General features: G+C 52.6%; 2 protein-coding genes across 5 annotated transcripts; one reads left to right on the top strand and one right to left on the bottom strand.

Moving 5' to 3' along the window:
• Positions 1-611: 611 nt before the first annotated feature.
• On the top strand, positions 612-13,165 carry SMYD5 (SMYD family member 5). 3 transcript variants are annotated; one of them, XR_008700152.1, is made up of 14 exons: positions 612-1,415; positions 5,360-5,468; positions 6,205-6,344; positions 6,791-6,912; positions 7,304-7,373; positions 7,979-8,083; positions 8,842-8,904; positions 9,121-9,191; positions 9,509-9,615; positions 9,997-10,053; positions 10,847-10,941; positions 11,599-11,669; positions 11,768-12,177; positions 12,801-13,165. XR_008700152.1 is itself a non-coding variant. In XM_055539652.1 (13 exons), exons 1-13 carry the CDS (start codon positions 1,320-1,322, stop codon positions 11,913-11,915), a joined length of 1,254 nt encoding a protein of 417 aa, XP_055395627.1. In that variant the 5' UTR covers positions 612-1,319; the 3' UTR covers positions 11,916-13,165. The 3 variants fall into 3 exon arrangements, 2 of the variants coding, with proteins under 2 accessions (XP_055395627.1, XP_055395628.1); XM_055539652.1 differs by having other exon boundaries at positions 11,768-13,165; XM_055539653.1 differs by lacking the exon at positions 9,997-10,053 and having other exon boundaries at positions 11,768-13,165.
• Positions 6,891-17,866, bottom strand: PRADC1 (protease associated domain containing 1). Of its 2 annotated transcripts, none has more exons than XM_055539654.1 (5): positions 17,655-17,866; positions 15,505-15,605; positions 14,833-14,942; positions 14,392-14,559; positions 6,891-13,533 (listed from the first exon to the last, which is right to left on the bottom strand). In XM_055539654.1, exons 1-5 carry the CDS (start codon positions 17,719-17,721, stop codon positions 13,140-13,142), a joined length of 840 nt encoding a protein of 279 aa, XP_055395629.1. In that variant the 5' UTR covers positions 17,722-17,866; the 3' UTR covers positions 6,891-13,139. The 2 variants fall into 2 exon arrangements, with proteins under 2 accessions (XP_055395629.1, XP_055395630.1); XM_055539655.1 differs by lacking the exon at positions 6,891-13,533 and adding an exon at positions 13,613-14,166 and having other exon boundaries at positions 17,655-17,845.
• Between the last annotated feature and the right edge of the window lie 341 nt (positions 17,867-18,207).

Here is an 18,207-nt window from a genome sequence, read left to right as displayed (position 1 = left end):
CTGGCATTTTGCCATGAACTCTGCTGTATTATTACCCCAACCCCTTCACAACCAGTTCTCATGGCTTCCATTCCTTCCCGGGAACCACTCCGTTCTCTCCAATAAGTGTATGTTATAGCCTCCCCTCGTGGAGTCTGCCACCAACATTTCCAGAGCTAATTTCTCTAGCACTTCACATTTCCTGGTGGGCCTCTGTTGAGGGTACTCCCTTAGAATACAGGATGACTTCTGGGTGTTGAGATGAGCTGGTGGAAGGAGCTGTGCCCTGCCACCTGGTGGCGAGAGAGGGCACGGTCCACGCTGCTCTTCAGAGCTCTTGGAGGGAGAAAAGGCGGGGAGCAGCGGTCCTTGGAAAACCATCTGTCCCTGAGGCAGTGGACCACCGTCTCGAGAATACCAGGCTGCAGCTGGAGGGGGCGGGGAGGCCACGATCCAGCTTCAAGAACCTTCTGTTCCTGTCTTCCACTAAATCCTTCCTAAAGCTGGATCCAGTCAACTCTATCAAAGGAACACAGCGGCAGGTGCCTCTTCCAGGAAACGTTAGCTCCCGTTTTTAAAAAATCACCTGTCAGTTACCTATTCAGCAGTTACCCGGCTCTATCCAGTCCCTAAATGTCACCATGAGACCACAGCAGATGTAGACACAGGTCTTATGTCAAGTAGCACAGGATCAATGGGAGGAGGGAACAAAATGAGAGACGGGGGTCAGGCCTGGCTGTGGGGACAGATGCTACAGGTCAGTACTGAGCAAGAGACCAGATCCCTCTCCCATAGTCAGGACAGTCTGCATATGCAGACTCACTTCTGCATACAACTTCATGGTCCTTAGACCCTCCAGCACCCCCCAGGCTACAAGGTCCCTATGCCCCTGCAGCGTCTGAGTAAGACACACTTCCAGCTCGATCTTTCACAGGACTGTCTGCCCCCTGCCAGAGTGCCTGGGGAAATATGAAATCTTACGCTGGACTTTGTAGGCTGGCTAAGAGTGGTAAGCTAGCTCTTCCCCTTAGGCTGAGTCCAAACAGCGACTGACAAGACAGGCCACTGAGAGGCAGAGACAACAGAAACAAACAGGAATTCAGACACAGATACACACATCAAAACGACACACACAAACTCTGGTATGGCCACGGAAATACAGGCAAAACTGCACAGATGTAAAAGCACAAAGACCACTAGACCTACACGCACATCGCTCAAAAACTCGTGCAAAAACCCGCGCGGCCTCACGGACACGCACGCTGAGGGCGGGGCCTTCGGGGGCGGGGCCTCCCGGGTCGAGGCTGGATCAAAGGTCAGAAGGCGGAGGTACGCCCAAGATGGCGGCCTCCATGTGCGACGTGTTCTCCTTCTGCGTGGGCGTGGCGGGCCCGGCCCGGATCGCGGTGGAAGTCCGCTTCGTGAGCAGCGCCAAGGTGAGGCCGCGGCGAATCGTGCCGGGGTTCCCCACCTAGCCCGTCCTTGGAGACAGCCCCGTGGGACCCTATGCCTGCAGCTTAGAGGGTCCTCTGCCGCTTGGACACTGCTGTCCGGCCCCGGCTCGCGGCCCGGGGGCTCCTTGTCGGTCCCCGCGTGCAGGCTTCCAGGGCGATCACGCGGTGGCCTGGGGCCCGCGGAGTCTTCATGCGCTCCCTATCCTCCCCTGGAACCTGGCCTTTCTGCTAGCTGGGCTGGGGAGCCCCAGGCCGGGGGATATTGCTGCTGGATCCTGGGAGCTGTTGGGCGGGACGTGCCGGGCAGAGGGAGCTGCGGTACTAAAAAGCGTGGGCCATCAAGGAACTTTCTGAGTGAGATTTGGGTGGGGGGATTGAGGAGAGAGGCCAGGACACTTCACAAAGGGTCTTGGAGTGCTAAGGAATTTGGACCGAAGCCCGTGGTAACATTGAAAGGTTTAAATCAAGAGGATGACATTTTGTTTTACTATCGTGTTTTAAAGTTCAGTGTAGAAAAAATTCGAAAGTGCATGTAAGGAAAGGAAAGGTAAAACACTCATAATCTTGTATTTGTACAAATATGTGCAGATTAAAGTTATATTTTTAGGCTGCTTTCTGATGCAGCAGTATGTATTTCAGTATCAATAATCCTTTTAGGTATTAATTTTTAAGAGTTGAGTAATAGTCTTTCATGGGAGGACCGCTGTTCACTCAACAACTGTTCGTTTATGGATCTTTATACTGTATCTTGTTTTCCATCCCTGAGGTCAAAGATGGTGAAGCTCAGTGTCTGTGCACACATCATTTTCTTCTCACCAGCACGAAGTATTTTCTTTCTTGGTTATCTTTATTAGTTGATATGTGCAAAATGATACTGCTTTGTTCTCATTTGTATTTCTTTACTAATGAGGTTGAATAATTTATCATTTGTAATGGCAGTGTGTATCCTTGCTCCTTGCCCTGGATGTCAGCCTTCTAGTCATCTGGCTCCTGCTCTCAGCATCATGGTATTCACACAGATCCCCAACCTAACCTTCCATTGTCCTCTTTCCACTCCAGAGGCGTCTGGAGCATTCCTCTCTTAACGTGGTAAATCAACTCCCCTGTGTCCTTGGGCTCCTCACTGCCCACAACTCCATCTCCACCCCAAGGCCTGCAGTGCTCTCATTGGCTCACAGTTTGATGGTGTTTCAGTTCCATCACTCCTAGCAAGCAGAGATATTCACCTTTACTTTCACTTTGCTCACGTCTCTGAACCTCCTCCTTTTTTTTTTAACTTCTCTCTTACATCACTTCAGCCACTCTCCTTGCCCATTTGTCCTGTTCTAGCCTTCCATCAAAACCCCAGGTCTGGAAGAAGGAGCTGGCTTCCCTCTCTATGCCCGCAGCTTATGTGCTGCTGCAGAAGAATCATGTACCCAGACTTGGTGACAAGATGGCTTATCCTTTTTGCATCTGTATTCATCAAGTGGGATTGGTTTGTGATTTTTCTTTTTCCTTTATGGTATCTTCCTCAGGTTACCACATCAGAGTTATACTTGGTTTTTTGTTTGTTTTGTAAAATAGAGAAACTTTCCATTTTTTCCCCTCTGTTATTGAATGGTTTAAATAGCATAAGAATTACTTCTTTGGTTCAAGAGAGCGGATTTATGAAACCATATAGACTGGGGGCCTCATGTGGGGGAGGTTTTTGACCACTTTCTGTGTTGCCTCTATGGATATTGGCAAGAATGATTTTCAAAATTTTGCCAATTGCTATGCCAGGGATATGACTGGTCACAACAGAAACCTAATCAAATATGATAAATGTCAACCAAGATGCTATACTAGTACACATCAGGCAGGTGTTGGTGTTGCTTGTTAGTCTGTCTTGGCTTCCTTCCTGTTCAATTCACTTTTGGCAATTGATATTTTTCTAGAAAATAATTTAATAAAGAATTTATTTACTAGAGTCTTAAATTTTTATTGTACAATCTTTAAAAAAAAAAAAAAAACACAAGCTTACTTTTCAAATTGCAAATAACTGCATAGTTTGTACCCTTTACATTCAGGTTCAGATTCATTCCTCTCCAGGCTTCTTGATAATATGAATTAGAGCTGTTTTTTTCTTGAAACACTTCATATGTTTTGGGGATGTGTAGTTTCATAGAGGAACAGCTCTGATTCTTCCCTTTGCATTGATTACTAAATATTTCCTCCATTTGGTCCTCCAGAAAGAGGGAGAAAGAGATTAGTGCTTATCCAATATCAAGATTGATGACTGTCAGAAGTAGCGTGGGTCCCTGTTCATAATATCTTTGCGTCCCACGGAGGAAGGCCAGGTTTTCATTTTGCTAGGTTGGGGTCCCAGGGGTTACTCAGCATGGAGGTGGGCTTCTAGAAAGACAACCAAGCTGCATCCATGGCTTTGTCAATGATTTTGTTCCAGTTGCCCTAGCATGCTATTGGAGCTCCCAGAGTTATTCACAGGGTTGAGATTTGTGGCTCATGGGCCTGTTCAGGTCTACACATCCTGCCGCTCTGATTTGGGGAGGTGCCCCTGCCTAGCCAAAGCGCTAGTGTTCAAAGGAAATGGGGAGCTACCCAGGAGGCCACATGACAGGACATTTCACTGGTGGCTCAGTTATTTTCTTTCTCTTCCTTTTTGTGACAGTTCACTGGCACTACTGGGGCAATTGGCAGGGGCACCAGTCCTCTAAGTGTAGAGTGCACAAAAGTGCCCAGCTGGGCCAGTCACTGCCTGGCTTCTAAAACTGTCTCCTGAGTCCCTTTGTACATTTGAAGTGAAGTGAAGTCACTCAGTCGTGTCCAACTCTTTGTGACCCCAAGGACTGTGGCCTACCAGGCTCCTCTGTCCATGGGATTTTCCAGGCAAGAGTACTGGAGTGGGGTGCCATTTCCTTCTCCAGAGGATCTTCCTGACCCAGGGATCGAACCCGGGTCTCCCACATTGTAAACAGACACTTTACCGTCTGAGCCACCAGGGAAGCACATTTGAGAGATGGCAATTCAACAGTAGTTTTCTCATCTTTCATCCCATACACGGTGTCTGCAGTGCTTTAGACCAGGACTTCTCACTAACATGCATGTGAATCACCTGGGCATCTTGTTAAAATGCAGGTTCTGATGTGGCAGGTCTGGCGTGGGGCCTGAGATTGTGTGTTTCTAACATCTCCCAGGCGATCCCCATGCTGCCAGTCCATCACCTCATTTTGAGGAGTGTGGCGCGCGTGGGGTTTCCTCACCTGTGCTGCACCATAACATCCTGGAAACTACCTGGTAGGTGTTATTATAGTACTTGCTTTTCACATGGTAGACAGATGGAAAAAGGCAGTCGGCTCAACGCTTCACAGCAAGCTAGGCTTAGGACTGGTGCTAGGGTTACTCATTCCTTCCAGTGTAGCACCTGAGAACTTGTTGGGCACCAGGTACTGTGCTAGGTACTGTGAGTACCGAGCTGACCAGGGAAGTAGGACACATTCTCCCGCAAACTAGGCCTCCCCCTCCCGCAGTGTAGGATTCTCTGCAACCCTGAGGAGCAGCATCATGACCAGGATCCTGGAGGGGCACGTGGGTGACTCAGAAGGCAGCCCTGTATCACTCGCTAGTACTGGAGGCTCCAGCCTGCTGTGAACCTCTGGCCATGCTAAAAACGCTCCTCTGGGTAGTCCAACATGGTTGCCATGGTGGCTCTCTTCCCATCCCAGGCCCTCTGCCCTGGACAGGCTGGAAGATGTGCTACTGAATGTAGGGTAGAACTGCATTTCCAGAGGAGGTGATTATGAAGCGGGCTGACGATGCTCCAGGAGTGACCCTCCTGAGACAGAGGCCTCTGCCAAGAGGGAAGCACGTGGAGGTGAGGAGCCCTTGAAGCTCTGTCCTCTGCCTCTTCTTATGGCCATCCTATTCCTTCTCTGCCCTTTTAGGGAAAGGGGCTGTTTGCCACACAGCTGATCCGGAAGGGGGAGACCATATTCGTAGAACGGCCCCTGGTGGCTGCGCAGTTTCTCTGGAATGCACTTTATCGCTACCGAGGTGAGCTCATCTCGCCCACTCTGAGGGCCGCTGTGCCCAGCAGCCTTGGCACCTGGAGGAGAGCACAGATATCCCTGACAGTCTCTGGGACTCCCAGTGTCGGGAGGGAAAGCACATCTTCTCTTGGAGAACTGTGCCTGAGAATCATGCCCCTGTCTAATCTCAGGCCGTCTGGGGCTGTGAGCCTGTAGCAAAGAAGCTCTTGCAAAGGGTACCCTGGAGGAGGCCTGTCACTCAGGTGGATGCAGCGCCATCCTGAAGGGCTCTGTGCCAAAGTGGAGCCCCTACCAAGAAGAGACCACATGCCCCCTGTTGAAAAAAGGCTGCATTAGGGATCACAAACAGCCTGCTCTTAGCTTTCCAGCCACTCGCTTTTTTCACCCTTCCCCTGGGCTAGAGAAAAATCTGTGAAAGGAGGGTCAGTCAGCTCCAGAATGTGGGGAAAGCCCAGTTTGGGGGAGGGGTGGAGAGCCCCATAGACTAAGTCCCATGGAGAAGCAGGGAGAGTCTGCTAGGCGGGGTGGGGACTGCAGAGAGGGAAGAAGGTATCATCTATCTTTGAATGCATGTGAAATTGATTCATTCGTTCCATTCTTTAACATAGTCATTCATTTACTCACCCCTTAAAACATGTGCTGTGAGCCAGGTGCTGTCCTAGCCCCGCGGATATTGCTGTGAAGGGACAGATGCAGCCCCTGCTCTGAGACACACTGTCACGTCTGGCTCTCTCCCCCAGCCTGTGACCATTGTCTTCGGGCACTGGAGAAGGCAGAGGAAAACGCCCAGAGACTGACCGGGAAACCAGGCCAGGTTCTGCCTCACCCCGAGCTGTGCACTGTGCGCCAAGACCTGCACCAGAGCTGTCCCCACTGCCGGGTGAGCAGCCCTGGGCTGAGCTGAAGTCCTGGCTGGGGAGACGGGAGTGAGGGCGGACCTGGTCATGGCCCTCAGAGCCCCCAGTGGAGGGAAGACATTGAAAAGCCTTGAGTACTACTCCAGTTTCGTCCACCTGGTTCCAGTCCCACTGCCCAGAAAACAGGCTTGTTAGGAGCTTGCCCTTTGCCTCGGAGCCTGGCAGGGCCCCTCCCTGTCCCTGAGAAGCAATCTCTCCTTCCCATGGTTTTAAAGCCTGGGGGAGGTGCCCCTCTCACATGCCCCAAGAGCACTGAGTGCTTCCTCGTCTCATAATACCATAATGCCACTGACTGCTGCTCAGGGGCTGTTTGTGGGAGGAGTAAAGTTAGAGGAGGTGAGTCCACACAGGTGTCTGTGCCTCACCCCAGGCCAGATCCTCGGGTGCTGACCACCACCTCCCCCGACAGGTGACGTACTGCAGTGCAGAATGTCGACTGGCCGCAGCTGAGCAATACCATCAGATCCTGTGCCCAGGCCCCTCCCAGGATGACCCCGCGCATCCTCTCAATAAGCTGCAGGAGGCCTGGAGGTAGGTAGCATTTCCTCTCTTCTCTCCTTTATCCTTCCCTCCTTGCCTGTCTTCGTGGTGCTCAGCAGATGCAGCCATCTTTCTTAAGTTACCACTGCCTGGATTTTTCCTCCATTCTTAGGGCCAAACAGAGGTCATTTCACCTACATTCCCCCTGCCTTAAATCTGAGCTGCCAGCCCCACCATCCTCAGTATTTTACACACTCCCAGAAGAGCCTCATTAAGCCCATAGAGATATAAAATCCTGCCCATTGTCCTTGCCAGTAGCTTTCCCTCTTTGGTTATGAATGGGATTGGTAGGAAGGATTCTCTATAGCAGTCAGACCAGGCTTTCCTGAATTCGGCTACTGGGAAGGGAATTTCTAGGCCAAACCTTTATCTTTCTCCCCAGGAGTGTTCACTACCCGCCTGAGACTGCAAGCATCATGTTGATGGCCCGGATGGTGGCCACAGTAAAACAGGTGAGCCCACCTGATCTTCCGGAGGAAGCTGACTCCAGCCTCATTCAACCCTTGACTTCAGTTTCCTTCTTACTTTAAGACTCTGGCTTGGATACAGAGTTCTTTCTGGGCCTCTCAAAGAAGAGTTGCTTGCGTGTAAACCTTAGGAGTGGCTAACCATAAATCTGGCAGGGGGAGGGGGGCTTATCTTGCCTGTGATCTTTGATCTATGAGATGACTGCCTGTGCAGCAGCAGTTCATGTGTGCCATTTATAAGCATCACCTTTTCAGGATTGTATCTCTTTAGGTACAGCAAGAGAAGCTGCTCTGACCCCTTCTTTAATATTGTTGCTCCTCAGCCTCATTCTGTTTTCCCAAGTGTTGTGAATTGGCTAGCTTGGCAGCAGCTGGGGAGATGGTTGGGTGTGGGCAGGGCTGGGAGGAAGAGTCTACCTAGAAGCTAATGTGTGATGGTGTTTCTCTGAGGGCTGGGGGCTTTGGAATGACAGCTGACTCTTCCCACAAGGGCGGGAATGACAGTAAAGAGGGTGTCTGTGAGTCCATCTGTGCACATGCATGCATGGGCATGTATCAACCTGACCTTGAAGTATATTTGTTCACTACAGGCTAAGGATAAGGATCGCTGGATCAGGCTCTTCTCCCAGTTCTGTAATAAAACTGCTAATGAGGAGGAAGAGATTGTCCATAAACTCCTAGGGGACAAATTCAAGGTTGGTCTCCCCCCATGACCCTCCCACCCCTGCTAGTAGCCTGGGCTGTCTATGGCTACCTGGAGGAAGCTTCACACTTGCTCCCTTCCCAGTCACAGGAAGAAGTTCACGCCTGGATCCAAAAATCTATTCAGAGACTTGTATTTCTGTTGCTGTTTAACTTCATAACCTAATGTGGACTTAAAATTGCAAAGTGGGGTGATGACCAAGGATGGAGGGGCTGGGTGCCCTGATATGGGAGGCAGGACCCCATGATCAGATAGCAGTGGGCAAATCAAGTGTAATGAAAAATGGAGGATTGAGGGAATCTGCAGGTTAGGAAGTGGGGTGAAACAGACTTCTAGTTGCCCATGTACTGAGCACTTGCTTCAGACCAAAGAGTTATGCATTCTCCCTGAGGAGAGCAGACTTCTGTGCAGGAGCTGCCTGAAGGGGGAGGCAGGTGTAAAAGGGCTTTTGGGGCAGGCCTTCCTGCACTGAATCTGGGGAAAGGAGAGGAGCGTCAAGCTGCTCTGGAAGGTGGTGCTGGTATAAGTGCTAGAAAATAGGAATTGGGGGTTTGCTACCCTGGGTTGGAAAAGACCAGCAGACTGCCAAGGCTCTTAGGAGATCAGGACTCCATGGCTTTCCTTTGCCCCCTGGGAAAGCTGTCTTTAGAGCTCACCCTTTTCCTTCCCTTACATGGTCTTCTGGGCCCTGCCTGGGTGCTAAGGGGAAACCCCAGAGCTGCAGGTCTCTCCCTGCTTTCCCTAACCCAGGGTCAGCTGGAGCTACTGCGGAGACTCTTCACAGAGGCGCTTTATGAAGAAGCACTCAGCCAGGTGAGTGCGGGAAGGTGGAACCAGTGGCCTCCCAGTCACTCCAGCCCTCTGGGAGCAACCAGGGTAGCGTGTCTGCCTGGGACAGCTAAGCGAGAGCAGACCTGGTCTTACGGAGTTGGGGTGGCACTGACTCACAACAAGCTTCCTCAACAGAGTTGTATCAGGAAGAAGAGCAAGTGGCTGCCCACTGAGTGCCCTTCTCCTTTCTCCCCACAGTGGTTCACTCCGGATGGATTCCGGTCTCTCTTTGCTCTTGTTGGGACCAATGGCCAAGGAATTGGGACCAGGTTAGGAGAGAATGTTCCAGAGCTCTTGGACTTGTCCCTCGGGGCTGGGGTGGGAGATTGAGAAAAGTAGCCAAGCTCCTTTCAAGACTAGGGTGGGGCAGGGTGTGACTCTGGCCAGAATGCTGGACTAAACTCAGGGGCGAGGGTCAGACAGACCAAGTCTTTCTTGGGAACGCTTAGTTGGGAAAGGACACACCTACCAACCCCCACCCCCACCCCCTCTCGGGAGAAAGAAATGGACTTAACTTGCTTGGAGGTGGAGAGCCCTGTGAGCTGGGTCTTTCTCCTCTCCAACCATGGCTGCCTGGGACCCCCAGCTCCCTGAGCCAGTGGGTCCATGCCTGTGATGCTCTGGAGCTGAAGCCTCAGGACCGTGAGCAGCTGGATGCCTTCATTGACCAGCTGTACAAGGACATCGAGGCAGGTTGGTGAGATGGAGCCTTGGCTTCACCTGACTTTGGAAGCCCCCATCAGTCAGTTGGTGGACACAGTCTTCCCCCAGGGAGCTCTGAGTTCATGGTTAGGGAAGGTAATCCCTGTGTGAAGCTTCATGCCTGTCTGCAGGGCATACACGAGAAATGGCCCTGTGGTCCATGCAGAGGCCTCATGCGGGGGGTGGGGGAGTGCCAGATCGTGCGTTGGTATCATGTATAGGAAAGCAAGCTTGTGCCTCAGAGAAGCATTGTCAGGTAAATGGTAGTGACTGGGTGGCAGACAGTGGAGCCATGCCTGTCCTTATAAGCCTACTTTCCTTTTCCTACCTATGACATGGATGTAATACCATCCGCATACGACTGTCTTACAGCAACTGGCGAGTTTCTTAACTGTGAAGGATCTGGCCTCTTTGTGCTGCAGAGCTGCTGTGAGTCCCGGCATTGAGAAGGCGCAGCCTCACGCTGCAGTTCACCTCTGTTGGTCCCTTCTGGGCTGGTAGTTGAGTCTGGGAGTGGGATTAGGGCTGAGCTTGAGGATTTCCGCTTGGTCTCCCATATCACTTTTCATTCATTTATTGGACTGCTCATGCTTTCCAGTGGGCTGGCCTGGTGCTAAGGCAGGGCACAGAGCTCTGATTCTTGCACAGGGAACCCTGGGTCTTGCCCCACCACTGCCCTGTGAGTCCTGAGTGTCCTAAGAACCCAGGAGGAGCTCAGGCTGGAAGGCAGTCTCATCAGCACCTGATGGAGGGACAGAGCCAGTTCAGACTGTTTTTCGAGATCCCGGCCTCCCACCCTCTGCTCTCCTCACCGCAGACCTTTCCTCCCAGGCTCTGGGGACACTACCTTTCCCAAACTAGGCTCCCAGCTGTTACCAGTAACAGACAGGCCTGAGTTAAGTTTCAGGCACGGGCATCCCTTTCACAGCCCTGTCCCTCCCTTTGTGAGACACTGGGAACAGCTGAGGATCAAGGGGACCAGTGAGGAGAAGAGCAGGGCCAGGCATGGCAGGTGGGGCAGGGCAGTGATGTGGGAGCACATCTGGGCCTGTGCTCTTCAGGAAAGAGCGCTGGACAGGGAGACAGGACACCGGGGCCCCGGGACCTGCACAGCCCTAGCAGGGATCAGAGAACAAGGAAAGACGGGGCCCAGGGCTCTGCACAGTTAAGGCTGTTATTTTTCTTAGTCAACAATCCTCATTACCTGCCTCTCATGACCCAGGCAACCACAGCTGTGTCCCCAATGCAGAGACCTCCTTCCCAGAAAACAACTTCCTTTTGCATGTCACCGCCCTGGAGGATATTAAGGCAGGAGAGGTGAGGGGGCAAGTAGCTGTGGGGGTGGGTGGGCAGGAGGCCTGGCAAGTTCTCTCCAGGAATCAGGAGCAGCAGTGGCTCCAGCCCCAGGTTCAGGCTGTTGGGGTGAATCCCTTCATGCTGCAGGACCTTAGTCTTGCCTCTGAGTGTGCTCTGACCCCACCTCACTTCAAAAAATAACTCCAGAAAGCCTCAGCAGTGTTTGAGAGAGCGCTGTGTGCCTGAGTTCTTGTCTCCAGCTGCTTTTTGATCAAGGAATCTGCAGCTTCTAAGCAAACAGGAAATGGCCCTTTGTGGCTTGGACTATGGGTTGCTAATGTGGTTTGGGGTCCTGGCTGTTAGAGCAGTACACAGAGCCTGCTTGCAAATTCTTTCAGGGCAAGTAGCTTCATAGCAAGATAACCTCTGCCCCAGCCACAGACAGACCTTGGCCATGGCCTGAGGCCCAACCATAGCCCCCAGTTCAGACTGTCAAAGCCTCACAGTCCCCTCCCTGCTCTGAGCACAAGGGGATGGATTGGGGTGGCCTGCCCTTTTGCTGAAGGGCAGCTCAGGCTCCTGGGGACGAGGCAATGGTTGGACACGGGGCAGAGGTTGGGGAGGCCCTAATCCCACCTGTTAGAAAGACCATCGGCCCGCCTCTCTTGTGCCCCTTAGGAAATCTGCATCAGCTACTTAGACTGCTGTCAGCGGGAGCGAAGCCGCCACAGCCGCCACAAGATCCTCAGGTGCCAGCGGGGGCTGCGGTGGGCAGCGGGGCTCTGGGGTCCTCCATTCCAGTGGCTGCCTGACTGCCCTCACCATCATGCCCCCTCGCCCTCTGCAGGGAGAACTATCTGTTCGTCTGTTCCTGCCCTAAATGTCTGGCAGAGGCCGATGAGCCCAACATGACCTCTGAGGAGGAGGAGGAGGAAGAGGAGGAGGAGGGAGAGCCGGAAGATGCGGAGCTGGGGGATGAGATGACTGATGTGTGATGTCACCCTGCTCGGAAGCACTCCTACCCCAGACCCTACAGAAGAGGGGGCCTTTCCCCCGAGCAGAGGCTTGGAAGGAACACCCCACTCCTGTCGCCCACTTCCCCCCCATTTCAGCACTCTTTCTGCCGGAGGATAAGACAGGCTGGACCCTAGGCCCTCTCCCCCCGCCGGACCTCACGCCCGGACACTGCTGCTGCGTGGCTCAGGCTCTGCGCTGTCACTGAGCCGCTCAGAACTGGCTTCCCCCTGAGGTTCGGATGTAAGTGGCTGGAACCAAGGTCAGGGCCTAACAGTGTTCTTCCCCATGGCCCCACTTACTCATCCGCTTGAGGCTTCAGCCCTCTCAACTCAGTATGGGGGGAGGGGGGCAGTAACAGAGTGGCAACCCGAGAACACCCTGACTCCATTGAAGAAGACAGGGGCCATGATGCCCTTACCAACTTCCCTACCTCCCACTGTTGTAGCCTGACCACTGGCACAGCCTGGAGAGGCAGGAGTGGGGAACTGGGCCCCACTGCACCTTCTCTTAGGCACTCTGTGGGGAGGACTGAACCACGGGGATTACCCCCCTCTCCCCACCTCACCTACCGTTTAGACATCGGGGAATAGAGATCAGCCCCTCCCCCAGAATCTCTGTACTTGTGCCTTGCCTCTAGGCCCTGGTACAGTGGCTAGCCTCACAGGGTCTGGAAGAGGTGTCTGCCTCCCTTGGGAGGTGTATGGGGGGACCAGCAACCCCTCCTCTTACCCTCATCCATTTAGGACTCTAGCAGCATGGCTGAGACTTGGGGGGTGAAAGGCCTCTGCTCCCTGAGGATGTTCTAGAGTCTTCTAGAACTTTCATCAGTGAGGGGCTCTCCTGGTCTCAATCTCCATCTTTAGGATCTCCACAGAGGAACACAAGTCTTCCAGAAACCTAGAAGAGCTGGGCTGGATACTCAAGATTAGCCCTGACTGTCCTCCTCCTCCCCAGATTAGCACCACCCCTTGCTGTTGGGTTGGAAGCTGTGGAAATTGTAACCTGTCACCCGCAATTCTTTCCTGCCCCCTTTCCCTGAGGGGCCTGCCGCATGCCCCTGCTGAGGGATCCTAGGGAAGCCAGGTGCCGCCCCACGGGCCCTTTCCTGGATCGTGAGCAGGTGGAATCTGCCTGACTAGCCTATTGGGTTCTTAATTCTTCAGAGCAGCCAGCACCCCCTCCTCCCCCTCTGCCCACTGTTCTCAATAAAACATGAATGGTGACAGGCCTTTACAGGAATGCTTTGTGGAGGATGGCTTGACAAGCAGGCAACACGTGGATGGTCCCAAAATGCATAGGACAGAGCAGGTGACGGCAGGAGATGGGAGCTCCAGCTCCCCAGTTTGGATGCATCCCTCGTCTCGTCTATATCTGCTGTGCAAACGTTTCTCAGGTCTAAGAGCAGGGCTCCTCTGAGGTCCAGTGTGGATCCCCAGGACCAGGCTACAGAACGAGGAGGCTTTTCCTCGGGGGCTGAACCACCGCTTCCTGAGTTCTTGAGCAGGAGGCTGTCGGGATCCAGGATTAGCAGTCTGAGCACTGGTCCTGAAGGACCCTGGGCAAGCCTTGTACCCTCTCTGGGCCTCAGTTTCCTCCCTTCAAAACAAGAGCGTGGGACCAAGTGAGTGTTTGAAGCCCCCCACCCCACCCCTGTGTGCTTTACTCTAGGACACAGTTGCAACCCTGATGAGAGGCTTTATTGCTAAAAAGTCACTGAGGGTTTATTAAGTCCTCAAACACCAGCTCCTTACACCATTCCAGCAATTGCTGTGAAAGACTCTGGGTGGGGAGGCTGGAGCCAGGTGGGATGTGACAGGTCTCAGCTGGCTCTCAAACCACCTGCTGTTGGCCCCTTTAGTTTCAGACCCGAGCCCACCAGCCCCCGGGCCTGGCTCTTGCCTCTTCCCATAGCATGAGACACCTTAGGAGCCCAGGGGAGGAAAGGACAGTGGTGTGGCTTCCTTTAGCTGAGCCAAGGCCCAAGCCCTTTTCCTCTACCTGGCTCCACCAGTTTCCAAATGCTATCCCCAAATCCTGAACAGCAGAATTCCTGGATTTTCCCTTCTCAGCCCAGAGTTGCTTATGGCTGGAATGTGGGACCAACTCTTCTACCAGAAGGTCCAGGGCGGTTGCAGCAGCTCAAAGGTGGGGATGCTGGTGACATTGACTGGGATGGAAATGATGGCCCAAGGCAGCCCATGCTGTTCCAGGGAGCGGCGGATCATGTAGCTGGGAGGGCATGGAGAGAGGTGGTGATGGTCACTTTCTAGGCACCCCATCATGCCCCACTGTCCCTATTACTCTGGGAGTTCCAGAGCCTGAGGACTTTTTTGGCCCTCCAACCAGGGCACCCCAAGGTGAGGCTTCTGGGTAGGGACTAGTAATTGCCCTTGACCTCCCCGAGTTGTGGCACCTAGTTTGGTGCTAATACAGCCAGAGACAAGGACCCCTCACCCATCTCGGCCGAGCAGGAAGAGGGCGGGGATGTCAGCTGTGCGCTGGGTACTGTCCTGGATCATCTCCACGTAGAAGCTGTCATTGTCAACCGCGTTGTCAGAGATGATCACTGCCCGCCCGCCGTGCTCCTGCACCACCCGGGTCTTGGAGAGGAAGGAGCAGCCCCTGGAAGAGGTGATGATGAGACCAAAGAAAAGGCAGGGTCCTAGCTATCCCCTCCCCAGACCACCACCCTGGGAGGGTGCAAGAAGGACCAACCATGGAAGATTATTTTTTTATAGAGGCTCACAAGTAAATGGCCAAAGGCCTGGATCATTTTAAGACATTTCTTAAAAGACTCTTAAAAAGATGAATTATTTAAAAACAGTTATTTCAAAGTATCACCACAAACACTGATCTCAGACTCTCCCCTGGTGCCTGTGCCTGTCCGCGCCTTACCCCCTCTCCACCAGCGCAATCTGGTCCTGGATGAAGAAACCGTTGCTGAGTTCCCCGCAGGCCTCTGAAGGTTCCGCAGGGACAAGGTGAATCTGCTCATACCTTGTGTGCTGAAAGATATTTAAACAGGTGAAAGTGTGGGGAGGGGTTAGGACCGAGCTGATCATTCCATCATATCAGCTCCTCACAAAATGTGAAGGAAATGTGTGATTTCTGTGTGCTGGATAGTTGAGCACTTTTACTCAATTCTCACAATTGTCTGGTTGTCTTATCCCACCCTCCCTTTTTTTTGTGTGTGTCAAATCTTTATTTTATTTATTTTTTTTCCACCCTCCCTTTCACAGACACAGGGAAGTTGCTATGGACCCAGAGTCACGTATTAATAGTTCAGCAGTGGAGCTAGCAGAGCCTTTGGCTTTTTTTTTTTTAACTACTTCATGTCCCTAAGAAGAAGACAGTTTCCCTCTGTGATGCCCAGGTCTGTATTATACCCAGAGGAACAGCCGGAAGCCCTCCCTTCCTGGCTCTATAGCCCCTGGAAGACAGAGCAGAATTCTGCCCCCTTCTCTGTCCCAGCACTCAGGTATTGACTGAATTGATGAAGGTCACCTCAACTTAGTAGGGGGAAATGTGGAGACAGCATCAGATGTGAGGGGGCCTCCCTGAACTTACAAAGATACCACCAAAGTCCTTGGCAGGCGTGGCTGTGAAGATGTAGCGTATGTCCCCAGGACTCAGCACTTGAAAATACAAATAATCATGGATGCGTAAGCCTGAAAGGTAAAATGTACAGGTGAGAAACCTCCGGGGGAAAAGCTGGTTTCAGGTTCAGATCATGGACCCCATGCCTTCAACAGGCTGGCTATGGTCTGGGCCCAGAGACCCAGCTTCAGCCAACTGTGTCCTCGCAGTAGGTAGGATAGATGGTCTCTGCCCTGGGGAGGATAGAGCTGATGCAGACAGTTAGTGACCCCAGAGGTTTACAGCTGCTGCTGCTTACACAGGTGAGCCAGGGAGACTGAGAGTTCCAGTGTTACCTCTCTGAGGGTTAATTCATCTTTGCTCTGAAGCAGACTTTAGAGTTTCAAGGTGGTAGATGTGGTAGCTGTTGTAAAAAAAAAAAAAAAAAAAAAAAATCTGGTTCCACGGCCATTCCCCCCTCATCCAGTCACTACCATTTCTTGTCCTAGCTGATGCAGCTTTTTAACTGGTCTATCTTAGCCTCCATTCTTGCTCCCTAAGGTCCATTCCCCTAACAACTGCCAGGAATTTCCTTAAAACACCTTAAAGCAGATGTGATCATGTCACCACTGCCAGAGCATCAATACCCTTCAAGGACTGCCTTTTGCACTTAAAAGCCCTAAACTCTAGTCTGCAAGGCCCTGCTTGATCTGGCCGTTGACAGCTACCCCAACCTCATCTCTTCCCTTCCTGTGTTCTAACTACACTGGCCTCCAGTTTCTTCACATCTCCAAGTCTTCTTGTAAGTTCCCTCACCATACCACACCTCTACCTCTTTATAGGGCTCACTCCTATTCATCCATCAGATCGCTTTCTCAGAGAAACCTGCCCTGTGACTGCCCTCCCTTTATGCCCATTCAAAAATGTACTTTGTCTCCAATGACACTTTTAACATAATTTGGAATTATTTTTGTTTGTTGTCTCTCTCCTGCACTAGAACAAGGACTTAAGTTTGTAATTTCATTCCATATTGTATCCACCTTAACCAACATAGTGGCTAGACTATAACTGGTGCTCTAAAAGGTTGTTGAGTGAATGAACAACTATTTCCAGCAGGGAACTGCCAGAACAACTAGATTTTTCTGGGATGTGGATCTCTTTAGTACCTAAGTGTAATGTTTTACCTGAACTTAAGTGACTGGTTTCCTTAGCCCAGAGAGATTGAGTAACATGAAAGGGTGGAAACTTCTGCCACAAGTCGCTACTGTGTGTCAGGGCTGGGATCAACTGTGGCTTTAGCTGTCCTTTTCTACATCCTAATCAGCCGCCAGGTAGAGGTCCACTGGTTGGTACTGGGCTACACATACAGCCTTTTGTCCTGGGAGTGAAGGCTTCCAGTCAAATAGAGATACACTCCCAGGAGGCCTTCCTGGATCAGCACTAAAATTCCCCTCCTCCCTACACATCTTTGCCTAGCCTTTGTATCCGCTGATCCGTGTAAATTAAGTATAGATACACACATGTGCTCACGTATGTATATGGGTGTATGTTTATGTTCTCGTGTAGGTGCAAACAGGTTTAGTGTGTGCGTATGTGCTAAGTGCGTGTAAGCCCACGTATAGCAACATGTGGTCCCATTTATGTATGTGAGTGCTCACGTATTTCCAGCTTGTAGTATTCCTGTGAGTGTGAGTGTGAAAGTCGCTCAGTCCTGTCCGACTCTTTGCGACCCCATGGATTATACAGTCCATGGAATTCTCCAGGCCAGAATACTGGAGTGGGTAGCCTTTCCATTCTCCAGGGTCCCATTTATGTATGTGAGTGCTCACATATTTCCAGCCTGTAGTACCCCTAGGTGTTCCTTGTTCTTCGCCCCCCTCAGCCACCTAAGTCGGCGCTAGTGGGGGTAGGGGGAGCCTTCCTTCGACGTGGGTAGCTGGGGACTCACAGCCCAGTCTCAGGCCGCGCCCAGTTAATGTCCCTGGGGACCACTACCCACCCACTCCAGGTGCCGGTGTCTGGACCTGCCTTGCTCCGAATTCGCGGGGTCCCCAAGGTGACCCGTGGCCCCCGGCCCAGGACGCGCTCAAACTGGTCCGCCAGCCCCGCCCTGAAGCGTAGCCCCGCCCGTTGCTGCTCACCGTGGGCCGCGACGCACGCGGGGAGCCAGAGCACGAGACAACACCAGCCCGCGGCGCCGGGGACCATCTCCAGGGCCCGGCCGGGCGCCGCGCTTCTTCCAGCCACCCCGCCGCGCGTAGCTAGCCGGACTTCGGCCTGACAGCTGCTCTGGCCTCCCGCCCCCGGACCCGCTCAGGCCGTCGGTTGGCGGACCGGAACGAGGCCTAGGACTGATTGGCTCTGAGGCCTGCTTATGTAGCCACATTTTCCGCCCCTACGCCCTAGCCCACTTCCTATTGGTCGAGAGAAGTGAGGCCGAGGGCTGATTGGTCTAAATTGTTAACTGCAACTGCCGGCCCCCGCCCCAGCATTTCTCTTTTTGGGTTAGACTCTGCAGGACCTCTCAGGCAGAGGGCGGGCCCGGGAGGCTGCGGGAACAGAGAATGGAGACCCGCAGGACTCGCCTCAGCCCCGAAAGACTTGGCTAGTCAGCTCGTGCGTTCTCGGCCGAATCCTCACCGCGGCAGCTTCGCAAGACAACGATTTATCTTCTAGCTGTGCTTTCCTTTTTCC

The sequence above is a fragment of the Bubalus kerabau genome, chromosome 11 (assembly GCF_029407905.1).
Source record: "Bubalus kerabau isolate K-KA32 ecotype Philippines breed swamp buffalo chromosome 11, PCC_UOA_SB_1v2, whole genome shotgun sequence".
In the NCBI taxonomy this organism is placed as follows: Eukaryota; Metazoa; Chordata; class Mammalia; order Artiodactyla; family Bovidae; genus Bubalus; species Bubalus kerabau.
Note: the sequence above shows the minus strand (reverse complement) of the source record. Positions and strands in the feature narration are given on the sequence as shown.

Coding starts and splice junctions, on each gene's coding strand:
- SMYD5 (XM_055539652.1), top strand. CDS start 1,320: ATGGCGGCCTCCATGTGCGACGTGTTCTCCTTCTGCGTGGGCGTGGCG. Junction 8,905..9,120: donor ATGAAGAAGCACTCAGCCAG/GTGAGTGCGGGA, acceptor TTCTCCCCACAG/TGGTTCACTCCGGATGGATT. Junction 10,942..11,598: donor AGGATATTAAGGCAGGAGAG/GTGAGGGGGCAA, acceptor TGTGCCCCTTAG/GAAATCTGCATCAGCTACTT.
- PRADC1 (XM_055539654.1), bottom strand. CDS start 17,721: ATGGTCCCCGGCGCCGCGGGCTGGTGTTGTCTCGTGCTCTGGCTCCCC. Junction 14,560..14,832: donor ATTGCGCTGGTGGAGAGGGG/GTAAGGCGCGGA, acceptor CACCTCTTCCAG/GGGCTGCTCCTTCCTCTCCA. Junction 13,534..14,391: donor TTCCTGCTCGGCCGAGATGG/GTGAGGGGTCCT, acceptor CTTGTTTTGAAG/GGAGGAAACTGAGGCCCAGA.